This window comes from Embiotoca jacksoni, unplaced genomic scaffold (genome assembly GCF_022577435.1).
Source record: "Embiotoca jacksoni isolate LCO1_2020_lvr unplaced genomic scaffold, fEmbJac1.0.p SCAF_8, whole genome shotgun sequence".
Classification (NCBI taxonomy): Eukaryota; Metazoa; Chordata; class Actinopteri; family Embiotocidae; genus Embiotoca; species Embiotoca jacksoni.
The window spans coordinates 13268734-13287299 of NW_027185436.1; the positions used below are offsets into that span (position 1 = coordinate 13268734).

Below are 18566 nucleotides of genomic sequence, written 5' to 3' on the forward strand. Positions count from 1 at the left end.
ATATCGAAGCTGTACCCCAGGCCAGGCTGGGTGTCATCTTTGACTCTTTGACAAATAGATCAACTCATTGGAGAAAAGGTTGTTATTTTCATCTGAGGAACATTATAAAACTGACGTCCATCATCTCTCCCAGTGACATGAAGACTGTTACCAATGAATTGATAGGCTGGAGTATTGCAACTCACTCTACCAGGGTATTGAGCAGGCCTTTTTGTCTCGCCTGCAGCTGGTTCTGACAGCTGCAAAAAGATACAGTATAACACAAGTACCTACTTCCCTGCCCCTATTCCACCTTTAACCTTTTGGACTCCAAGAACAATTAAATGTCCCACAGTCGATAGAGGGTAAGGAAGTGTGTTGTTGGAGGCTTCACCAAAGCTTTGAAATACACAGCCTTGTGCCTTTCAATAAAGGTTCCCCCTGCATCAACACTTTTAGTGTTTTAATAAGCTTTCAATAGTATTAGTAGTAGTAGAAGTATTTTAGTATCCTTGGTTTCCTTTTATTATTTTGATCTTACTGGTTTTCTGTTTTATATTTGGGTACATATTTTGGAATGACCTTATTTCTATAAATGTTTGCCATTTATTGTTGTTATTTGTGGCCTTTGCCATCATTTATGCCTTTTAATACGGTTGTCAGTTCACTTGCAGTCGTTATGCCCTTAACTATAATTTGAACCACACTTTGATCAACTCTGGTTGTTTTAAAAATACCATGTAAACTTGATTTGATTTAGGTTCAAGGCTGCTGTACATAAAGCTATATACAGTATATCCAGAATCTTTGAGGTATTTTCACTGAGTCTGTGTAATTTCCTGACGTGGCACTCAACAACATTAGTCTAGCAGTTTTTAGCAGAGACTTTTTAGTTATTTCCCCCATTTGGTTGCTAATGTTTTGATGCACTCTCCAATAATTTATTTTTTATTTTAATTTTTATATGTATACATTTATATCTAATCTTTTTGGCTTTGATCGACTATTAACAAGGTTGTGCTCCATGCTCCGGTCCGGTAGATGGCGGTATGTACCTAAATATAGGAATTGCAACCAGCCAAAAAAATACAAAGAAGAAGAAGAAGAAGCCCCTCCTACTCAACATGGCGACCTAGTGGATTGTCCACGCTCGTTTGTTGACAATTTTTTAAAACCATACTTTAGTTGATGTAAGTGTATTTGTACCTGCTACAACTATGTCGAGACTCATCGTTAAAAACCTCCCTAATGGGGTAAGTAACCCGCTCGGATGTCATCAGACAGTAACAGTAGCATTTAGTTTCAGAGCACCTGAAAATGTAAATGTATCTTGTGCTGCAGATGAAGGAGGAGAGGTTCAAGTCGATGTTTGCTGCCTTTGGCACCATCACCGACTGCTCTCTGAAGTTTACTAAAGACGGCAAGTTCCGCAAGTTCGGCTTCGTGGGTTTTAAAGCCGAGGACGACGCGAACAGAGCCCTGAAACATTTCAACAGGAGCTTCGTGGACACCTCCAGAGTGACGGTATGACCTCAGTCATCGTGTTCGTGTTGTCGATATCGTTTGAATGTTTCTACATTTACCCCGTGGTTGTTGTTGTTGTTGTTGTAGGTGGAGATGTGTAAAGCATTTGGAGACCCCACTAAAGCGAAAGCATGGAGTAAACACACTCAGAGCTCAGGCCAGGACAAATCCTCAACTGCTGCTGAGAGTGAAGGCAAAAAGGTAGGCGAGCCTGCAGACAGGAAACTGGGAAATAACATCAAAGATTCAGCCTTTTCTCCAAAATGATACACATACACAGTGATATTGTGAAAGATATCTGTATTTATCTTTCTTTTTTTTTTACCCTCTGGATAACAACAATATTCAGTTGTCTTATGTAGTTAGGTTAATCCTGATTAATTGCCTTGTATGTCTCTTTGTTTTGAATTTCAGAAAAAGGAACCCAAGAGTGTCCTGGGAAATGTGAGTAAATCGTGTTTTTTCTGCTGTTCAATGGTGGGAACATAAAAAAATCAGAACAGTGAAGAGAGAGAGTCAACCTACAGCTGCTTCTCAAACCTCTTACTGCATTTTGTTACTTATTTTTTCTTTATTTAAATCAAAATTTTAATCTGTAATCATTTTAATTTACTCAAGACTGTTGACTGCATCGTGCATCCACCATTCAATCGTAAACTGTAATATGGCATTTCAGACCAGATCTAGAATTGAATAAGATAAGAAGAATAAGATTTGAATTCTTGTTGATTCTGCAAAGATTTCAGACTTGTTTGACCATACAGTATCATTATTATATCATCAGTATCATCATCCTCATGTGCATATCAGTCATTTAAAAATGTCGACCAGCGATGTTTTATGCTTTATTTGAGCTATTTTGTTTTTCTTGGGGTACAGTGTCATTCTTTGTTTTTTTTTTCTTTGCAATGTTTCATCCTCACGATGTTCCCCTGCTTTTGTCGTTTCAGCTGGAAAAGGAGGAGGGATTCAAGGAGTTTCTGTCGGTGCATCAGAATCGAAGCCAAGTACCGACCTGGGCGAACGACACTCTGCAGGAAACAACTGATCCTGACGGTGGACAGACGAAGACTCAGACCAAGAAGAAGAAGCCTGCTTCAGATGATTACCTCAACTTTGATTCAGACCAGTCAGAGGATGAGGACAAGGAAGAAGAATACGATGACGATGAAGGTTGGTAATGGTCATCTCCAGATGTAAGAAGTGTTCCAGTTTTGGGGTTACATCATCTTAAATCTGTCTGGACTACAAACTTTATTAGACATACAGAGTAAAGTCGTACCAACGCACTCGCATACAAAAGAATTAAATAAAGTTAGAAAAAAATTAAAGGAGATGCAACAAATTCATTATTTACCAGCTGAGTTACTATATTAAAAATGTGTGCTATATCACACTTGGAAATATACAGGACAACTTTAAAATGAAAGTAAATAAAAAGCAGGTGCCTGACTGACTCGATTGAATTACATCTTGTTGCTTCCAGGTGTTACAAAAGAAGCACTGAAGTCAGGCTTATCCGATATGGACTACCTGCGCTCAAAGGTGGCACAAATGGAGGACGTCATGGAGGAGAGTGAAGAGAAGAACGATGTTGACGATGAAGAAGATGAAGACGGTCCTGTGCAGCACACAGACAGCGCCTACGAGAGTTGTGACAGAGAAAACATCTTAAAGGCCAAAACTTCAGTTTCCTCTGAGGAGAAGCAGAGCAAAGTGAAGAAAACTGCCAAGCAGGAGGTCACTGTTCTACAAATCTACATGTTAAACATCTGTATTTAGTGCGGCTCATTATTTGTCTTGAGTTTCCACTTGTTTACACCCAGATATGTTTGTTGCAGATGGAACCGACGACAGAGTTCACAGTGAAGCTCAGAGGAGCCCCGTTCAATGTTAAAGAGGTGAGTGAACAAGGGCTTCCTGATTTCAGAGATACGGTGAAAACATTCAGCATATTTCAACCTATTTACATGTTTCACTTCAATAGCAACAAATTCGAGAGTTCATGACCCCACTGAAGCCTGCAGCCATCAGGATTGGGAAGAACGAAAGTGGAAATAGAACAGGTGTGTATTTTGATTGTACAACAGTCACCTATATGTACCGTATGTGTCTGTATGGACTGTATGCAGGCCCATGTATGAGCATGAGTGTGTTATGTGTGTGTTTTAGGTTATGTGTACGTGGACTTGCGCTCTGACGAAGAGGTGGAAAAGGCCTTGAAGAAGAATAAAGATTACATAGGTGAGAAATATTATGACAATCTTATTTCTGTACGTAATCTTTGCATGTTAGTAATGTGACAGCATGTAGAGGTTAGAAGATTCTACAATGCACCCTTTAATCATTTTATCATCATCATATTATATGTCATTAACTTGACCAATCTGAAGGTAATCAGGTCCATTCCTAAATTCTGCCTTTGCGGATTGTGTTCACTGTCTCACCTGAGCTTTTAAACCAAACCACAACCCGATGTTTGACAGCTCCACATTAAGAAAATCTTGCATGTCCAGAGAATACATTTCCATTTAACCAATAAAGCAGTGACATTGTACTTGCATTCAGTTTGTGATCTTTAAATGGTCGGTTAATAAACACACATTTATTTCAAACAAATATACATTTTCTTTGAAGCTTGGTTATCTTTCCAAGATGGCGTTAGTCAAGTAAAATGAAAATCATTTTGTTATTGTTAAAATATCTCAGTCTTTTTTGATATGAGGTTTGTTTTTTTCATCCTGTAGCAATGTAGAAAGTGCTATCCTAAAGCAACCTAAAACCATATGTGATTTAAATCTGTCTGCTGGTTGCAGGGCTAACCTGATGCGCTATCTTCTGTCGAGAACAGTGACTTTCTGCCCCTTTTGAAATGCGAATCCCGCCCAAAACACCTTGTATAGCTCATTGCCGTACCACTGGTCACAAAAACATATGTAACACGGCTGCTGATGTCGATCAATCGATGTAATTAAGAAAACGTTATCAAAAACGTTATAGTTCCTCCTGATCCGTGCGCATTACTTTGCTGCTGTCCATGCACACTCAAACTATACAGTCTCAGAACGATCTGATCGCACCTCGTATGTAAACGTTGTTTTGGATAAAAAATGTCCTACCTTGTGGTTGCGTGTGCTTGTGTTTTCAGGAGGCCGTTATATTGAGGTCTTCCGTGTGGATGCCTTTGGGGGTAAGGGCAATAGGGACAGAAAGGACAAAGACATTGACAGAAACTTCACCAGGAGGCTCAAGGAGGATGAGGAGGAGGAAGATGTGTCGGAGTCAGGCCGGCTCTTCATCAGAAACCTTCCCTACACCTGCACAGAGGAAGAGATCAAAGAGCTATTTACCAAACATGGTAAATTAAATTAACATACTGTAGAGATACAGTACATGTGTTTTAACCTGCCAAAATACATTGTCTTCTCAAAAAGAAAGTGATTTACAATTCCACAATCTTTACAGGTCCTTTATCTGAGGTGCTTTTCCCTATTGACAATCTAACTAAGAAACCAAAAGGATTTGCCTTCATAACCTACATGATACCTGAGAACGCTGTGACAGCTCTCACTCAGCTAGATGGACATATATTCCAGGTATTTACCTCGGACTGTTTGAGATATCTTTGCACCTCTTTAACACATGACACATCTCACAGTGGATGTGTCATCGCCCCTGGATGTAGTTGTGCAACTTGATTGCAGCTCCACTGTGGAATTTAGGCTGATTGGAAACATTCTTTTTTTTCATGTTTTTAGGGAAGAATGCTTCACCTCCTTCCCTCCACTGTGAAGAAGGAAAAGATTGAATCATCAGATGCCGGTGGTCCTGGCTCCTCATCTTACAAACGACAAAAAGATGCAAAAAATAAAGCTTCAAGCTCCAGGTATACATGATCAGATTAACCCTCTGCTTCTCTGTGTGTTGTTTACTTAACAAATGAGTGTTCTGCTTCTTTCCAGCTCGCACAACTGGAACACCTTGTTTGTGGGTACAAGTGCAGTGGCAAATGCCATTGCTGAAAAATACAACACCACCAAAAGCCAAGTCCTGGACCATGTAAGTGTACTTTACACTCTCTTACATTCTCTCAATCTACTGCATGTGTCTTACATATGGTGTTGTTACTGCAGCATGGCAATTATTAGGCATAATACAGACTAAATATTTGACTGCTGTGGGCCTTTCTGCCCTCTGCAGGAGTCAAAGGGAAGTGTTGCAGTGAGGATGGCTCTGGGAGAGACGCAGATTGTTCAGGAGACTCGACAGTTCCTACTGGACAACGGTGTCAGTCTGGATTCATTCAGTCAGGTAAGTTTAATAAAAACTTCTTACTGCTAAATACTTAAAAAATGTCTTTTAATCAAGATATGTGGTTCAAGATTATCCCCCGCTCGTGCCCACTCATGTACAGGCAGCAGCAGCGAGGAGTACAACTGTAATCCTGGTGAAAAACCTTCCAGCTGGAGTGACGGTATCTGAGCTCGAAGAGCTCTTCTCACCTCATGGCTCTTTGGGCAGAGTGCTGCTGCCCCCTTCAGGACTCACCGCCATCATCGAGTTCCTGGAGCCAACTGAAGCAAAACGTGCCTTCACAAGGCTGGCTTACAGCAAGGTGAGTGTATGACCTGTCCACACACTATGTGTTGACTGGAAACACTGAAGACTTTTATTAATATTGTATTGTATGTATTTCCAAACCCAGTTCCATCATGTCCCACTGTATTTGGAGTGGGCGCCTGTCGGAGTGTTTGTGGCAGCCAAACCACAACCAGGTAAAACCAATGAAACACTCATAAACCTGATGATTGTTTTTGAACGTTTAGTGTTTTCTGGACATGGAAGGGATAATATAGATAATAAGAATATATTTGGGTTTTGTCTAACCAAGTATCAGACAAAGCGGAGGTAGCAAAAGAGGAGAAAAAGGAGGAGGAAGAGGAAGAAGAAGAAGAAGAGGAGGAGGAGAATTCTGTTCCAGGTTCTACACTTTTCATTAAGAATCTTAACTTCTGTACGACAGAGGACAAACTACAGGAGGTAGGTCTATTCATAAGTACAACCTTTAGTTATGTTGAATCACGCTTATTGTTGTTTAATTGTTTAATCATGGATTGATGATTTAATATTGTTTCCTCTATTTATTGCAGACGTTCTCCAAATGTGGCAAGATCCAATCCTGCACCATCTCCAAGAAGAAAGATAAAACAGGTACTTTATAACTAGGATCACTCATTAATTTATAGGGCTTTCATTTGTAAGGATTTCTTTTCATAAATTTGATTTGACGCCATTTAATTTTGATACTTCATCCTCAAATGAACTAATAATACATATGGCGTTGTTACAATTTAAACACGATTTATGCTTTGGTGAAGAAAAAAGTATTTTAGTAGACTTACAGATGTTATTTGGACTCCCGTCACTATTCAAATGACTTTTTACTGAATGAGATGATGTTTTGTTTTTGCTACTGTGCTTAGAGTGCTTTTATGTTTTGCAGCATATCATTCAAAGTCGGATTACAGTTGTACATGCTGTTAATTTTGTGCTAAACATCATCGGTTTCTCTGTGTATGTTCGGGGTTGTCATGCTTGTTGTTTTGACGTCCAGGTAAACTGTTGTCCATGGGTTACGGTTTTGTCCAGTATCAGACAGCAGAGGCAGCACAGAAGGCCCTGAAGCAGCTGCAGGTACCAACCTGGTTTCGTCACTGTGACTCTCGCAGCATTTTTCTGCAAAAGTTTTTTGGGCTAATGCATATTCTCTTTCTTTTGAACCCTCCGCCAGCACTGTACTGTGGATGAGCACCAATTAGAGCTGAAGATTTCCGAGAGAGCCACGAGGTAATATGTGCATTAAAATGTTTTTTTTTGTCTTTTACTTGTGATAAATAATGACATGATGGTCCATTAATTTGATTTACAAAGAAACCGGAATTTAAATTCCAGAGATTAGATTGCAGTTTGGCATATGTAGCTCACTCCTATTGTCACTATCTCAATCTTTTTCTCCTGTGTGCAGGACGACTGATGTGTCGCGCAAGAAGAAGCAAGTCGAGAAGAAGCAGACAGGATCCAAGATTCTCGTGCGCAATGTTCCTTTCCAAGCGACTGTCAGGGAAATTCGAGAACTCTTCTGGTAGCAGACACACACGCACACACAAACAACCAGCTGTTTTTTTTATTCACTCTGTATGGGGAGAGTGCGATAATCTAATACTATGATGTCCTTCTCATCTTCTCAGTACGTTTGGAGAGCTAAAGACTGTCCGTCTTCCAAAGAAAGCAGCTGGTTCAGGGAATCATCGAGGCTTTGGCTTTGTGGATTTCCTGACCAAACAGGATGCTAAGGTTTGTGTGTGATTTGATTAATCTGTTGTTGTTTTTTTAAGTAATGTAACCCTTTAGACACATTAGTAAGTGATGCAGATTCTTCTCGTGTCTAAATATAATGTACTGCACATGATTATAAATCATTCTTCTGTTTTCCCTCTAGAAAGCTTTTGCTGCACTTTGCCACAGCACCCATCTGTATGGGAGACGTCTTGTGCTGGAGTGGGCTGATGCTGAGGAAACTGTCGAGTCGCTGAGACGCAAAACAGCCGAACACTTTCATGGTAAATTTACCACATTTATAAACACAGTACAGAATCAGGAAGTAAAAGCATATATTTGCTATTTATTATTTTCTTTCCTTCCTTTCCATGTCAGTGGCTGCCAAAAAGCTGCGAAAAGCAAACGTTATGGAAGGAATTCTGGAGACAATGGAAACTGGCGGGGGTGTGGAAGACTGATGCTCTAAACGCTACCGTCAGTGTGAACACATCAACACAATCCTGACCATTGCTCCTCTGATGTGCTGTGTGGAAAAGACTGTGAGCAAAATATGGACCTGAAGCTGCAGGAGGAGCAAAATATGATGAATTCATTAGCTGGTCCAAGTTTTCCTCAGAATTTCATAAATTACAAATGTTTTGTATAGAATACTTTAAAAAGATACGATGGAACTGATGTCGGTTTTTATATAAAACTTAATTTCATGATTTAAGACTGTGTTGCTTCATGTATCGTGTTTGTTTGAGTATAACCTGCTAAAAAAATACCGGAATTGCTTTTATTTCGAAATCCTCATATAAGGTCAGGTGACGCGTCAGGCGCGTTGTCATGTGACTCGTACATTTAATCATGGCGTCGAGGCTGGACAGGACGTGTGTCTCTCTAAATTTTTCAGCGGTTTTACTTTTTGTCTCGTTGTGCTCCTTGTGTCGCGCTGAAATACGATCCGCTGTTATTGATAAACACACCGGACAGCTGTCTGTCCTTGACGGTTATCAAGAAGACTTTGTGGCCTGGGCGAATTTCACTGACGACATTAAAACATCAGGGTGAGTGGATGTGTCCCTCAAGTGGAGGATGCTTTATGATTTGTCTAAAATTACAAACATTTCCCTTTATCCTCGGCTGATCCTCTCTACCACTTGCAGGAAGCTGCATAATAGTGTGCAGAAGTAAGACCATAAGTTAAAGCAGCCTATATTTAATTGTTTTTCTTCATTCTCGATTAACCGTTTAGTCTAATGCGTCATAACAATAATAATGCTTTTAACCACACCCCACTGCCAAAGGATGGTAGATGATATGTCCACAAAATTGTCGCAAATTGAAAAATGTTTTGAATTTTGAAAATTAACATAGAAAACGGAAACTAATCATCACCAGAAATTGGAGCGACACAATTTTCTATTACCCTTATTTTTTTTCTGATCTAGCGTACCCCCATGGACATGGAGCAGCAGTATTAGCAAAGTAGAGTCTCTCAATGTTGGCGGACGATTGCTGGACACTAAAATATTGCCGAAAATCATACACTTCTACATTTTAGAAACAAGTTTATACATATTTTAGGGTAATGACAAACTTATTTATGAAAAGGCAATATTCAGTCTGTCACTTAAAAACTATGGCTGATAGAAAATTCAAAGAAAATCACATTCCCGTGTAAAAGGTACTATTAAGGTCCCCCTATTTTAGTTTGTGGGACAAAAACGACTTTTTTTCAACAATTTTGTTGCTAAGTATTATCTGAATGATTTCCTGTTTTTTTCTGTTTTGAGAATTGAACAACCAAAAAACTCCTCTCTGCTCCAATTTCATATTATTTTATCCAATTGTTATTTTGTATTTTCACAAATGACAGAAAAACAAACAATGGTGGAAGTGAAGCACATGACATAACTCCACATTACTTTTTAGCCTCTGTGCAAATGGTAGTACTGAAAGCCAATATGAATTCATTGATGGGGTAAATAAAAATTTATTTAAATACAAGAAATAATCAAAAATTAACAAAACACAAAATGTGAAATGCAGGTCAACTGACAATCATTTGAGGAACATAATAGAACATCTTAAAATATAATGATTAAATGACAGATGAGAGTAATTATTATTTTTCCATATCTGTGCACTATGTCATTTCAGGGATGTATCCGGTTTTACAAAAGAGAAGCTAAACAATTTACACTGCAGTACCTTATGAAAAGACAGCACCTATTTTTCTGTATGATAATAGTTGGTATATTTTCTGTCATGGAAAGTCATTCCTAATACTTTTTTCGAATATTTATTTTTGAGTGTCAGTTACATAAAGATGTAAAGTACCCAAACCTGTTCTCTTTTGAGCCTGTGCACAGATAGTTTAATCCTTTTCATGTGTTACCGTGTGTGTTCTTTTCAGCTGGTCTTTCTTGGAGATCACTACCAGCAGTCAGTACAATGACAGCATCCAAGCTTATGCTGCTGGAGCAGTGGAGGCTGTAGTCACATCTCAGGTCAATTTGAAACCTCATTCAGTCAGAAGTAACCATGTTTTATTTACATTTTATTTAATGTAAAGACTTATTGTGTTTTTGTTTTAGCTCATCTATAAGCACTGGATGAACACTCTATTGGGTTACTGTGGGCCTTTCACATCTGAATATGGTTACTGTAAGCGCCTTAAGGCTTTCATCACAACCAACCTGCAATGGGTTCAGGAGCAAATAGAGAAGCAGCCAAGTTGCCCCTACTGGCACCAGGTACTTCATGAGTGATTGTTGGATAAAGAAGAAATCCTTCTATGAATAATATGTTTAAAACCCAGAAATCAGATGTTTCAGAGTCTTTTCTGCTTGTCAGGTGCATCTGACGCTGCTGCAGCTGAAAGGTCTAGAGGACGGCTACCATGATGAGCTTTCATTTCCAACAGGGACCTTCTCTCTCAACCCATTTGGCTTCCTGTAAGAAGTTACCGCCATTATGTATAAATCAAACACATTTATTAACTAGTCCTGTAATTCAAAAGTTTTTTTTTTTTCTGTTGTCTCACATCCTTCGCTGCTATTCTGTCTTACCAGACTTTTCCAAATGGGTGGGGATCTTGAGGACTTGGAATCAGCTCTGAATAAATCCAGTCAAACCCGACCCCTTGGATCTGGTTCCTGCTCTGCTCTCATTAAGCTGCTGCCAAACAATAAGGAACTGCTGGTGTCACATGACACCTGGAACAACTACCAGTCCATGCTGCGCATCATGAAGAAATACACCTTTGCCTTTAAAGTTTCTCCTTTAGGTAAGTCACTGATGCAAGGTAGTTTCCTGTTCATCAGTGCTGTATAATCCCTTTGTATTTATCTTAAAGGAATAGTTTGACATTTTAGGAAATATCCTTCTTTGGTTTCTTGATGAGAATTAGAGGAGAAAAGCAATACCTTTCCTATACAGTATCTTCACAGTGTACATGGAGCTGCAGTCAGCTTTACATAAAGAGCAGGAAACAGTTAGCCTGATTCTGTCCAAATATAACAAAATGTTGCCTTTTTAGGAGCCTCAGCTGGTTGCCTGACACACTCAAGGTGATGGCACTACTCCAGGAAATAGTCTGGCACATAAAACCACAACACTTTGTGTTTTGTAAGGATTAAGCAAAGATGTTTTGTGAGTTTATTTAAGTATGTTTTAGAGGTCCTGGTTGTCCCTGCTGGACATAGCAAAGCTAGCTGTTCCCCTGTTTTCAGTCTTTTTGTTAAGCTAAGCTAAAGGGATCTAGCTTTATATTTACAGTGGAGAATAAATATATTTCCCTAAATTTAAAACTATTCCTTTTTAACTCAGAGTTTAAATACAAGTTGGTCTGACTTTATTAAGTGTTCTGATTTTTTCTCTCTCCAGATAACGATCTTCTTCCTGGAGGAACTCAGGCGTTCTCATCTTACCCTGGTTCTATCTTCTCTGGAGATGACTTCTATATCATAAGTAGTGGCTTGGTGGGAACTCTTTGTACCTGATTGAGTATTAAAAATACACTTCAGATTGTGAATGTGATGTTATTGGGTCTTGTTTATAATACATTTTGTGTTTGCAGGTTACTTTGGAAACCACCATTGGCAACAGCAACCCTGATCTGTGGAAGTTTGTTCAGCCCACAGGATCAGTCATGGAGTGGCTAAGGAACATAGTTGCTAATCGACTGGCTGCTACTGGCAAGGAGTGGGCGGAAATATTCAGCAAGTATAACAGTGGAACGTGAGTTTTACACATCTAAAAGAAACTGGCCAATTTTACATTGCAAACAGCTATATAACAACTTGGCCCCAATGTAAACTTCAAAGCAGGTGTCAGGCTCTGCTTCTTTTTGTCTTGTGTCCAAAATTCCTATTGATGATGAGATTAGATCAGATGTTTTGTGACCTTAGCCTGTCATGTGGATTGATCAGAGTAAAAGCAACAGAATGACACCATTCATAATCAGGAGTCACATGAGGGGTGACAGCTGTAATGAAGTTATCAGGCTCATCAGCAATGTCAGTAAATAGATAGAAACACAGTATGTTAGTAGGTTAAAGGTTGTATGCTTACTTTTTGTGTATGTGCCTTTTAGGTATAACAACCAGTGGATGATTGTGGACTACAAGCACTTCACTCCAGGGAAGACTGACATCAAAGAAGAACTCTTTGTTGTGTTGGAGCAGATTCCGTATGTCAATCAAAATACATGATTAATTCAGTATTTCTGGAGATCATTTATAACCCCACCACAACTAACTCACTAAAAATAAGAGTCTCTTATCTTGCAATGCTGCAGGGGACTCGTGTTTTACACTGATAAAACTCAGGAACTGTTGGAGAAAGGGTACTGGGCTAGTTACAACATACCGTAAGTATCCAGTCTGGAAACATTCAGTTATGTTTTAATCTATACCTTAGATTAAATATATTCTATTATGCTCAATATCAGATTTTCTTTTGTTTATGCATGCTCATATGTAGGTACTACGTGAACATATTCAATGCCAGTGGCTGCAATGAGTTGGTTGAGAAGTTCGGCCCCTGGTTCTCTCTGGACCAGAACCCTCGGGCTCAGATATTCAGGAGAAACCAGACACAGGTCACAGATGTAGACTCCATGGTCCGTCTCATGAGGTAAGGTCTGTGTGTTGCACAGGTTTGGAGGTGGGCATTTCCATCATGTGCTGCATTGATTTCACAAAATGGAAGAAAACAGGTTTTAGATCTTTATTGGCTATTAAATAAAGTCACTTTATTTCTGAGATGTACTGTTCCTACGCAGGTATAATAACTTTAAGGAAGATCCACTATCAAAGTGTGAAGGCTGTAATCCACCTGGGAATGGGGAGAATGCGATCTCAGCCCGTTCAGACCTGAACCCAGCCAATGGAACGTATCCGTTTGGTGCCTTAAAGCAGAGATCACATGGAGGAACAGACATGAAGGTTTTCATACATCTAATTTTATTTCTTGCCATCATACATATCTATGCCTATGTGTTTGCCTAAAAACAAAATGCCTGTGAAAGAGATGTTTACTGAATCTGATGCATTGTGTGTGTTCCTGTGCAGATGACTTCCTTCAAGATGTTCAGAGAATATGGCATTGTGGCAGTGAGTGGGCCGACCTGGGACCAAGTGCCACCCTTCCAATGGAGCACTTCCCCTTACAAAGATCTGCTGCACATGGGTCACCCTGATATTTGGGCTTTCAAGCCTATAAAAGTCACCTGGACCTCTTAATTGTTATCATACTGTAGAGTATATACAAGTTAGATTATAAATGTAAATAGTGCCAGCTGCGCTGTGTAATGTTCTAAAAAAAGGGAAATGGTAAACACTGGGGTCAATGATTGACAGAAGAGTGGTGATAATGTTCCAGCAGGACTGCAGTGTTACAGTATTACAGAGTTCACACAATACAGCATAAAGGGTAATAGAGATTATGATCAATAATTAAGAATCCTTGCCGTCATGAAATGGGAGCTTCTACATTAGATTTATATCTGATTTTGTTTTGTTTGAAGATTTGTATTTCTTTTGCAAATTCAATAAAAATGTAAATTACACAGGTTTCAATTCTAATGGTGTGCTAAATTATTGGGTTGAAAATGATTCCTTTCTTTGAGGAAATCACCAAATACTAAAATTGATGCTGATGTAAATTTTCTGTCCCAGTAATTGAAAATGTTTTGAACAGGATTTCAATCATTTTTGAGTTTTTGTAATGTCTGTTTTATTAGCTTTCTATTTTGAAATATTTTCTAAATATGGAACAGTGCCATGATCTTTTTCTTGTTTTGTTAAATAAAATATTATTTTCCCATCCACAATTACTATCACTATCAGTTATTCCAGAGACACAAATATTTGAAATGCCCTGCACAGCTACAAAGGTGTTTACAGCCATTCTGGATGACTGGATCTCTATCAGCCAATCAAAATTAAAAAAAAAAAAAAAAGGTCTAATGCCCCATACAAAAAGGCTGCACATAGAAAAGTGAGAAAGGTAGATGTTGGCCAACCATAGACTGTCCATCTTCAGAGGTCTTATCCGGTAAAGTAAGTGGAAACACCTCTTTGGGTGAAAACATTGTACAGAGGCTTTTAAAGAAGTTAAATTTTTTCCTAATAGCAAAAGTCAATACTTCACTCATTATCATCAAGTTTGGGTCAAGTTGTTATTTTTGGAATAGAGTTCCCCGACTGCTGCACCGTGAAGTTCTTGCATGCAATTAATCAAGCAGCTCTTAAATTGTTTTTGAATAAGCGAATCAGGGTCACTTTCTGAATAGACACAAGGAAGTCACACACGAAATCATATGGTTATATGTAAATATGAGGGAACCCATTAAAAAAATCACCACATGCACGATAATTAAACTGACATCAAACAGGGCTTGTGCTGACAATTGTTAGTCACGTGACGCACGTCTGGGTTGTCGTCATATGGTCGTCATAGCAGCGCTCTGTCGTAAAGTGGCACCGCTGTCTTGTCGTTATCTTTTGGTGCAGCGTTGACTGAACTTTAAACTTTGTAAATGTCGAATTCCGGTCTACTTACTATCAAGAAACTGTCCTTCCGTATTTTACAGACACTGGCGACGTGATCAGAGAATCCTGTTTCGAGGTATGAAGTTATGATTCAGCTAGCTGTGTTTTTTTTAACAACAACAAACTGCCATGTCCATGGAGCTGGTTGACCGCTGTGGTAGACCAGTTACACCGTTCATGTTGCACTATAACTTGCATTTGTAATCATCTGCCTAACTGCGGGTTTTTGTTTTTTTTTACAAGTAAGAGCATTACTGGGAAGGTTGTTTTCCACGTGTTTCAATATTTAAGGGAATGAATCATTAGCGCCTCATTTTTAGATTGACGTTTTAAGTCATAAGACGTATGGCAACGTAAGCCCAAATTCGTTGCCATTATCCTTTAAAAAAAGAAAAAAAAAGAGGCGGTTTCACCCAAACAAAGGTCTGAAAGATAAGTCCTTTATGGGGTTTTTAATACTTCTCAATTTAGTATGATCTGTGCCTTGAAGATCCGCTCCAGACACGTTCAATCATTAAAATTCTTATAATGACGTCTATACCTTCTCCGTCATCGAAAAATCCAAAATGTGTGCATATGTTTTTCATATATTCAATATTTTCTAAAAAGTTAAAATACTGGATACAAGATCTCTCCTACATCACTGAAAGACCAAACATTTTCAGTATGTTCAATGCAGAGATTTTGTTTCCACATCACACTGCATGGTTGATATGAAAGACGGGTAACATTGATCAAAACACACACAGCGAAATTGCCCTGAACAGTTTAGGTTGAACAGATATAATATCCCTGTCTTCATAATTTATAACCAATAAGTCCTCAAAAAGACCTGCTAGTACCACCAATAGTACTGTAGTTGAACAAAGCTGTCAAAGCCCTAGTCAGTGAACTGATTCTCTTCTGTTTACAGTTTGCCACCTCCCAGCTGTCTGTGGAGTCTGACGATGGGTTTCCGGCAGCCAGCAACTAACCTTAGAGATTATATATCCCAGAATCCTCCAGGAGTGTCTTTTTTCCTGTGCCTCTTGTCTCTGGCTGTCTCGTTCATCTGCCTTAGCTCGTACAGCTACACTCACACTCTGCCTAATCCTGACACAGCCGCAAAGGTAAGGGTTCATTACATTAATTTAGGAGACTGGAAGATACCTTAGAAAACTTTGGGAAGTTTAGAACGAATCTAATCCATAAAACTTTCAGTAATCTTTTTGCCTGTGTTTGGTTGATGGTTGGTTATGATTTGGTTGATGTTCTACTATGTAGTCTTCTTCAGAGACAAGAAGTGCTGGTGTCCATAGGAAACAAGGTTGTGCAGGCTATGACTGACCGTATGCATGCATTTCTCTGTCTTTGGTATAATTCATGTTCTTTATTCTCCTCGCAGGACTGGAACCATCTTTTGTCCTCTTTATCACAATTCCAGCTGTGTATGAAAACAAGTGCAACTTCCACACCGCTGTTGGAGCAGGAAAAGGATAGAAAGACTTCAGTTAATTCAACAAAAAGTCCATCTTCTGTCAGCCATTTGCATGTTAGGGTCCCTCTGGCTGTGACTACCAGCTCACCAAGTGACTCATTGAAAGACATTGGTCTACACACTACCTTGAGAGCCAGTCAGCTACATCTTGGAGGTTGGTTTTGGTGTGCAACTTTATACCTCTACTCCACTACATTTCGGAGACAAATAATGTGCTTTTTACGCCACTACATTTGTCTGACAGCTTTAGTTACTTTTTGTAACATAACTTTTCATACCGTTACAGTCCAATGAAAACCATGTACCTCCAAATTTGCTGTGTGTAACCATACATTTCACTATTACTACTTTATACCTCCAGGCAAAGAAATTCTTAATTTGACACTGGAGTTTCTGTCTGGAAACAGCACCCACACCTGCCTCACCATAAGGGCCCCAACACATCTCCTGCCCATGAGTCTGTAAGTTCATTCACACTGTAAAGTGTTAAGTTCTTGAGCTTTGTTCATTTAAATCGCCAACATATCGGTAAATGAAAAAAACTCACAAATTCATTATTTTTGTTTTTATGGACATACTGTATCCTCAAACGAAGGCTTCCTCCGGAGTGTCCTGCATCAGAGGAAAATATTTCATACTTTGATGTGGAAGCGAGCAGCCAGCTGCCTACAGCATCACAAACCTGCTACAGTCTGCACTCCAAGAATGACCCGACACTTACAGTCATGTTAACACAGGTACAGTGTGTCACACATTAACAACATAACCTGCTCAGCTATAATTCAGATACTGTTTTTTCATCCTTTTAATCATTCTGTACTTTTATTGTTCAGGAAGAGCAGAGTGTGGCAGTGCGACATCTTTTGGAAGTTAGTATGTGTCTGCTTGGAGTTTGTTTGATACTCTGTTTAGCTGCCAGTCTAACACATTCACTCACACACCGCTACCACTGGAATGGACTGGACCTACAAAATGTAAGTAATTTATCATATTAATATACCACCAACAGTTTTTAACATTTTGGATTTTTCATGTGTTTACTTTAATCATTATTTTTGTACACTACATCCAGATGTCTTGGAAGGTTGAGAAATGTGCAGAGACGGTTTAACCTGACCTTACTGCTTTACTTTATATGCAGGAGCCCTTGATTGACAGCTGAACATTTTTCATCCTCTGCATGAAGAAATCAGATGGTGGCGGAAAGAGAGTATCACTACTTTTAAATCTGCAGTCCAGCAGGTTTACAAAAGAAAGCAGTCGTGAGGAGATCTGTTCCCTCTGTAAAAACATTTGTCTAACGCCTTCTGTTCGGAAGCTCTCGTAGGTCTGAGGAAAAACCCATCAGGGGTTAGGGCTTGGAGACAAAAACAAATGTTACGAAATTTTCATGCTTTACTTCTCTATAGAAACTAAAGCTAGGACATTTCAGTTTCTGTTCCATAAAGTTATGCTACTTTATGAATGTGCAACATGTAATATAAATGTGAGAAACATGGTGGTGACAGAGGAGTATAATTTATAATGGGACCATGGTGATATGGAAACAACTCTTCAGGTAATGCCTACAATACTATGTGCAGTGCAATAAGAAAACAACATAACATTTCAGCCAAGTCAGAGCTTTATATATTGAGATGAAGTGTTTTTTCCAGCCAAAATTTGAATTCCAATATTTTTAACAGTTAGTGTAATAGTATAATGTACTGTATTACTACCAGTAAATGTTTTTGTTTCTAAATTTTATGGGACAAAAGGTATTTGCATGTACTAGGCAAGTGATTGTCTGTTGTACCACTTCAGATTTGGTTGCTGTTTTTCTACCTTCTTTGCAGGCATTGATTTGAGTTCTTTTCAGAGCGGTATAGAAATAAACTTGCAGAAACTTGAACTTTAATTGGCTTTGACTCTGACCCAGTGAACGTCATGTATGATGTATCATATCCCAGTCTATAAGCAAACATTTTAAATAAAGAACTGAAACAAACATTATGGTTTTGAAAATACATACTAAAACAGGCCTGTGCTGGAAGTTATTTGTCAAACACACAATAAACAAGAAAGTGTTGTTTGTTTGTTTTTAAATATAGGTGTGATTATACATTTCATTTTATGGTCCAAAGAGTATTGTTATAAAAGTAATTTGAATGGACTGATGCCCTGCCACAGACCACTGCACCGGTATGCTACCCCGTCTGCGGAAC

General features: G+C 38.9%; 3 protein-coding genes across 3 annotated transcripts; all 3 read left to right on the forward strand.

The window, feature by feature from the left end:
• Positions 1-1112: 1112 nt before the first annotated feature.
• Positions 1113-8554, forward strand: rbm19 (RNA binding motif protein 19). Its single transcript, XM_069138369.1, has 24 exons — positions 1113-1232; positions 1321-1503; positions 1591-1704; positions 1918-1947; positions 2454-2676; positions 2990-3243; positions 3345-3404; positions 3491-3569; positions 3676-3747; positions 4652-4861; positions 4969-5099; positions 5262-5389; positions 5466-5562; positions 5704-5814; positions 5918-6118; positions 6209-6278; positions 6395-6543; positions 6654-6714; positions 7118-7197; positions 7295-7350; positions 7529-7645; positions 7752-7857; positions 8003-8123; positions 8218-8554. Exons 1-24 carry the CDS (start codon positions 1197-1199, stop codon positions 8298-8300), a joined length of 2772 nt encoding a protein of 923 aa, XP_068994470.1. The 5' UTR covers positions 1113-1196; the 3' UTR covers positions 8301-8554.
• Positions 8555-8682: 128 nt separating this feature from the next.
• On the forward strand, positions 8683-14164 carry plbd2 (phospholipase B domain containing 2). The gene is made up of 12 exons (XM_069138370.1): positions 8683-8891; positions 10244-10337; positions 10425-10583; positions 10684-10784; positions 10902-11116; positions 11716-11810; positions 11909-12069; positions 12425-12520; positions 12629-12700; positions 12814-12966; positions 13115-13277; positions 13404-14164. The coding sequence occupies exons 1-12, from the start codon at positions 8692-8694 to the stop codon at positions 13572-13574; spliced, it is 1680 nt and encodes a 559-aa protein (XP_068994471.1). The 5' UTR covers positions 8683-8691; the 3' UTR covers positions 13575-14164.
• Positions 14165-14820: 656 nt separating this feature from the next.
• On the forward strand, positions 14821-18349 carry LOC138191924 (transmembrane protein 248). The gene is made up of 7 exons (XM_069139013.1): positions 14821-14961; positions 15799-15994; positions 16270-16516; positions 16724-16823; positions 16958-17099; positions 17196-17336; positions 17504-18349. The coding sequence occupies exons 2-7, from the start codon at positions 15833-15835 to the stop codon at positions 17522-17524; spliced, it is 813 nt and encodes a 270-aa protein (XP_068995114.1). The 5' UTR covers positions 14821-14961; positions 15799-15832; the 3' UTR covers positions 17525-18349.
• The last annotated feature ends 217 nt before the right edge of the window (positions 18350-18566 follow it).